The 6216-nt window shown below is 39.8% G+C and overlaps 1 protein-coding gene across 10 annotated transcripts in view; it reads right to left on the bottom strand.

Moving 5' to 3' along the window:
• Nucleotides 1-6216, bottom strand: part of FGFR2 (fibroblast growth factor receptor 2) — a 179969-nt gene that overhangs the window by 134781 nt on the left and 38972 nt on the right. For 9 of the 10 annotated variants that reach the window (XM_042457264.1, XM_042457267.1, XM_042457263.1 and 6 more), the window contains exon 1: nt 4316-4417. The exons of the other annotated variant lie outside the window; for it this stretch is intronic. In XM_042457264.1, the coding sequence (XP_042313198.1) occupies nt 4316-4337 (22 nt within the window). In that variant the 5' untranslated portion in view covers nt 4338-4417. Of the gene's footprint in view, nt 1-4315; nt 4418-6216 lie in introns of those variants that run through there. 10 annotated transcript variants of the gene reach the window in all.

Here is a 6216-nt window from a genome sequence, read left to right as displayed (position 1 = left end):
TTATTATTATTATTATTATTTTCCATATCCACACATACGGTGCAACCACATACATTACACATACTGTCTATACTCAGGTGTAAGCCTAGAAATTTCAGTCCAAAAACTGACCCCGAAAACCAAGGCCAATTTATCCACAAGTCAATGTAAATACTATACTTTCAGGCTTATTAAAAAAGGGAACCATCCCCTGGTGAAAGTGCAATCTGTCCTAAAAGCACTGACCTCCCTCTACTCTCCCTTCCATCCAGCCTTTAGCATGACCCAAAACAGTTATGCCTGCCATAGTTTTGTAGGTTCTTTGGCAATGTTTTCCTTTGTTTCATCATTTAGATCCCTTGTTGCAAGTCTCTACGTTTTACCCTTGACTTATCCAAGGGTCTTATCAAAATCCATAATTTTGTCCCCAAAACCTGCCCACAATTTATACATGAGGTCGACTTATAGATGAGTATACTGTATACAGTACATTAAAAGATTTGTTACTACATTTACTGTTACATTAATAAAATATATACATTCCCTACCTCAACTCTCTTCCATACATTTCCACTTCTACTTCTTTTCTCCCTCTTATCCTAAATCTCTTCCCATAATCTTGCTATATAACCCCACTTCTCACTCACTCCTTCACTTCTCCCCTCTTCATCTTTAAATCTCTCATATGTCTCTCTCACTTCATCTCCTTCCTTCCCCATCTTACTTGTACATATTTCCTGCATACCCTTACTTTCTTCTACTTACTTTACCCCTATTATTATTGTTATTATTATGTTTATTTGTATAGTGCCATAGGCTTTACATAGCACTTTACAAAAGAGAGAAAACAACAGTCCGAAATAGAAACAAAAGGCTTGTTTTGACAGCCTGGCTTCCCCAGCCTCTTTGGCCATGGTTCCCTCTGTCCTCCCACGGCCATAACTCCTCACTTCCTTTTTTCTCCTCCCTCCCTCCCTCCCCCCTTCCTTCCTTCTTTCTCCTCCACCTTTCTCCTTTCCTCCTTCTCTCTACCTGCCTGCCTGGTTGCTGAGTGGCGGCAGCTGTCAGGGCTCAGTGCTGGCCCTCTCCTCTGGTCCTCCTTCTCCTCCTCCATGGGATCTGGCCATGGATCCTTCTCCGCTGCACGGCCTCCTCCCACTTCTCCGCCCCGGTAGGCCTACCTTAACAGGCAGAAGGAGAGAGCCAGGTGTAGAGGACGGGGGCCAGATCCTTTGCCACCACCCGCCGTGGCTTGCCTCTGTCCTTCCCGCGGTGGCAGTGGCTGTTGGGGCTCGTTGGATTTACCTCCGGCATGCCTCCATCCTCCAGGAGACGTTGGAGGATGGAGGCACACCAGAGGTAAATCCAACAAGCCCCAACAGCCATCGCCACCGCAGCCTCTGTCCTCCAGGCTGTCAGGGCTCATTGGACATACTTCCAGTATGCCTCCATCCACCAACATCTCCTGGAGCGCCACCACTGCTGCCAGGACTCCCAAGAAGGCAGGTAGGAGGGAAGGAGGAAGAGGAGAGGAAGAAGGGGGAGGGGAGGGAGGGAGGGAGGGAGTATGGCCAGATGGATGGAGGGAGCCATGGCCAGGGCAGAGCTGGGCTGCCAGGACGGATTCGAATTCGCCCTGGGTTCCCACTGGGCATAATCGATTTATTCTCAAATAAATTGATTCAGCCCAAAAAGGAGCAGAAAACCCAGCTCCTTTTTGACATGGGTTAAATTGGGGGAAGCCATGCCCCCCCCCAAAATCAGTTCCAAACCGATTCCCAAGGGGGAACCAGAGTGGTTTAAACCGAATCATGATTCAACATGATCCGGTTTAAACCATAGTGGGAATGGGCCCAAGGTTGTCAAGTCATGATACAAGCTACATATTTTCAACCAATATTGGTCTGTTTCAGTCTGAAAGGGGGAGGGAAAAGGAGTCTTAGAGCTCCCTTAAAAACAGCCAGTTTATTTCAGTGTGCATTTTCATGGACTACAGCCCACATCTGAAGAAGTAGCTTGTAGTAAACAAAAGCTTCGATGGAAATGAAGCTTCCACATGTGTACTTTCCCTTGCCATGTTTAAAAAAACCCCTGTATATTTGCATGTGTTTCAGGAAGATGAACAATCAGTTATGAATTCCTTGCAGAACATGGCAACACCTGAGCAAATGGTCACTGAAGGATGGTTGACAGTAACACCAAATTTGATATTCTTCTAGGCACTATTGTCTGTTGTTTCCTTTGTGAAAGAAATACAACGTGAGCCTTGAGAAAAAGAGAGTACTGAGTTCTTCATAAGAAGAAGAAGAAGAAGAAGAAGAAGAAGAAGAAGAAGAAGAAGAAGGATAAAGCAACTATGGCAAGTTAAGAGGAACTATATTTTTTCCAGCCTTGTTAAACCATGGGCACACAAAACACCATATATATAAAGAGTTTAATCCAGTAGAAAATTTTCATGGTCAAACTAGCAGAAATGCACAGCTTCCTGCTCATTTCAATGTGGCTTACAGAGAAAAACATTCTGGTGGATTTTATCCACGTTTCAGAAAGGTTTCATATTTCCTAACTGAAGGCACTGAGAGTAAAATGGATACACATAGAAATGTACATTTTTAAAAAGAAAATCCAAGACATGACATGAAATGAAATGATCATGTATTAATTTATTGTCCTAAGGAAAAAAAATAATTGATCATCTAAGGAATTGTAGGGTCATTTCACATATATTTTTTCCATGCATGAAGAGGTCAGTAATCACCTTGGGGCTCTACGCCCAAATTCTCCATTCCTTCCAAGAGCCAATTTGGTAGATTTCTACCAAACCAGTGGAAAAGGGATCACCTACAGACAATCCTATTGGTAGACTGCACTAGTGGTTGGCCATTTCCAAGTGATGGTAAAGAAAAAGGCAGACAAATGCTGCTGACTGCAAAAAGCCTATACTATACCTACAACTTTTTAACTCCATGCCCTATAGTGTCCACAATATTTTCTTTTTCTTCTGCCACCTATGCATCAATAGGAATCCAGCAAAAGTAGGGAGTTTTTCACATGCAAAAAGTTCACTAAGTATGGAGAACAGGATTATGTCTGTCTGTCTGTCTGTCTCTTTCTCCGAGTGCATCTACACAGTAGAAATAATGCAGTTTGACACCACTTTAACTGCCATGGTTCCATCCTACAGAACCCTGGCCCTGGTAGTTTTGTGAGGCACCAACACTCTGAACTTTATTGCACAGGGCTCCCAGGGACCACTCTCAGAACGGAACGGAAAGGGCCTGGAATGAGTGAGGGACGAGTGGGGGACGCATTTTAACACACACAAGTACCTCACTCCTTCCGTTCCATTCCTCATCCGTTCCCCATCTGTTCCCCATCCGTTCCAGAGGAGATTTTTGAGAACTGTTCAAAACAGTTCTCAAAAATCTCCTCCTCTCTGGAACGGTCTGGGAACGGAAGGGCAGGGAACGGAATGAGTGGGGACTCTGTGTGCATTAAAATGCATCCCCCACTCATTCCGTTCCCTTCCTGGCTCCTTTGGGACCGTTCTCGTCGCGTCCCAGGAGCCCTATGAGATAAAGTCCTCTGGCAGAGAAGGCTGAAGACCTTGTAAAACTACAGATCCCAGCATTCCATAAGATGGAGCTACAGCACTTAAAGTGGTGTCAAAGTGCATTATTTCTACAATGTATGTGCACCCTCTGCGTATTAATATTATCATTCATATATTTATTTATATCCTACCTTTTCCCCAGTTTGGGACTCAAGGCAGCTTACAACAGTTAAATATAGTTAAAAATTAACAACATGCAAAAGTTAAAAAGCAATTAAACCATCATAAAAGTAAAATCAGTTAAATCAAATCAAATCTTTAATTATAATAAATTAGAGAAATAAAATCAATCAATCAATAAAGATAGTAAATTAGATTAAATAAGAACAAGAAAGAAACATTCAAAATCCCTAAAGTGGTGAAAGCAAAAAGGACAAAGAAAGATATTGGTAGCTGAGATACTGTGGTTACAACAGAAAGGGTCAGTTAGAAAAAAAAACAGCCAATAGTTTAGAACTGCAGTGAAGGAATGAGAAAAAGAAACACAGCTAAATGACTGAGAATGAAACAGAGGGCAAAAGATATAGAGACAAGCAGATACAAGGCAAACCCAAATAGAAGGAAGGAAAGAAGGAGGGGAAAACATTAGAAAAAGGAATTAAGATTAAAACCTACGTATGTCAAAGGAAACCAAAAAGAGGTGGGGGGAAATGAAAGTGTCCCTAGTAAATATTTCTCTATAGAAACCATAAAGAATAGAGTAACTAAAGGAAATATGGTTACCTATATCCAGAGGGCTGATCATTTCATTGAGGGAAATGCCCAAAGCAAAGACAAAGAGAGGAAGTTAAAGTTGTTAATGTGTACACACACTAAAGAGAATGCGAGTGGGTATTGCAAAATAAATCAGATTTATCAGATGACTGAGTGCTGCTGAGCTTATGTCATGCTTCCGGGCTTCACTTAAGCAACTGTTTGGCCACTATCTGAACCAAATTCTAAAATAAATAGGCTGTTATTCTAACTGGGGATGGTTCTTTGTCTTCTGTTCTTGTGCAGGGGGTGGGAATCCTGCAACTTTCAAGATATTCTTGATATTGCATTCCCAACATTCCTCACCATTGGGTTTGCTAGGGCTGATAGAAGTTGTCCTTCAACAAATCTCAAGGGTTGCACGATTCCCAACCCTGTGGTGCCATCAAGAAGTGGTGAGGCTGGACATTTGGTACTCCATAGAGATAAGACAAAAATGTCAAAAGCTTAATGAAGATTTTTGTTGTTGTTGTTGTTGTTGTTGTTGTTGTTGTTTCTAGTTGTTTAAAAAACACCACAAAACAACAACAGCCCAGAACCTTGCAGGGTGCTTGATGTATCATTTGTTTTGATCTACAGTAGGACCTTGGTATCCGCTGGGGTTAGTTCCAGGACCACCACCACCCAAAATACCAAAATCCATGGATGCTCAAGTTCCATTAAATAGAATGGTATAGTAAAACTGTGTATCAAATGACAAAATCAAGGTTTGCTTTTTAGAATTCCCACTTCTGTTTGCTTATTTAACACTATATAAAAAGAATGTTGTTATGTTTAACAGGAAATTTTTAAGATAAATGATTTGTTTTTGCTTCCTGTGAGAGGAGGGTTTTGTTTTTTGTTTTTGTTTTTCATTTAAAATTACTTTCACTATTTTGGAAATATTTTCTTTTAATTGTCTGTGTCAGTTGATTCCTTAACTTTCAGACTTTTTTCAAAATCACATTGCGGACATTCTAGAAAACTGTTTTTTAAAACATATTTTCATGGTGGAAAAATAAAATACTGTATGCCCATCTTTAATGAAATGACAACCATACTTTATCAGATTTTAAATATTTATTCTGTTAATTCAACATAACCTTTTAAAAATTAAAATAAATAGGGGAGCGGTCTTTATCTTCCTTCATTCAAATTAGAAAATGAATAGAAGCTTGAATAATTGTTTGCATTCAAAATTAATGGTGAAACCATGCAACTTTGATTGTTACCAAATTTGTACTGAATAATATTGTAACACTTCAAGATTTGTTGTTTTAAATACAATCCTCATCATTCCAGATAAGAGTTTATTGGAATATAAATACTAATGTAAATACAAAGATTCAGAAGCTTAACTAGAAAGTAAATTGAGATCCATTTAAATTCTTCTATATAGTCAGAATAGTTGATTATCCTACTGCAGTTTGTTTGTTTGAACATGTGACAGGAACAGCTCTGGGGCAGCTCAATTTAATTTTTACTGGCTGGATAAAAAAAAAATCCTGGCTGAATCTCAGTGCTGAAGTTATTGAAGTCATTGTAAAGGGGTGTATTTATCCTGATCCAGAACCAAGAATTCATATGCAAAAATAGCCGAAGAAAGAAATCATATACTTTGCACTGATTTGCACTAGTTTTTTCCAGCAACATTCCTTTTCAACAGCCCTGTTCCAACCAGTCTTCACCACATAAAGCAACACATTTCTAATTATGATTTGATGTCTCTGCTTGCAGGCTTAATGAAATGTAGGGACCATATCTTCTGTTTCTTTTTAGTTTATAAATCCAGATTGAATTACATCAACCAGCATAATTCCTGAAATCAGACTCATTTTTACAATGATTTAACAATAAATATAAGAGTAACATGTAGCACAATCCTATATATG

Source organism: Sceloporus undulatus, chromosome 3 (genome assembly GCF_019175285.1).
Source record: "Sceloporus undulatus isolate JIND9_A2432 ecotype Alabama chromosome 3, SceUnd_v1.1, whole genome shotgun sequence".
NCBI classification, from domain to species: Eukaryota; Metazoa; Chordata; class Lepidosauria; order Squamata; family Phrynosomatidae; genus Sceloporus; species Sceloporus undulatus.
Note: the sequence above shows the minus strand (reverse complement) of the source record. Positions and strands in the feature narration are given on the sequence as shown.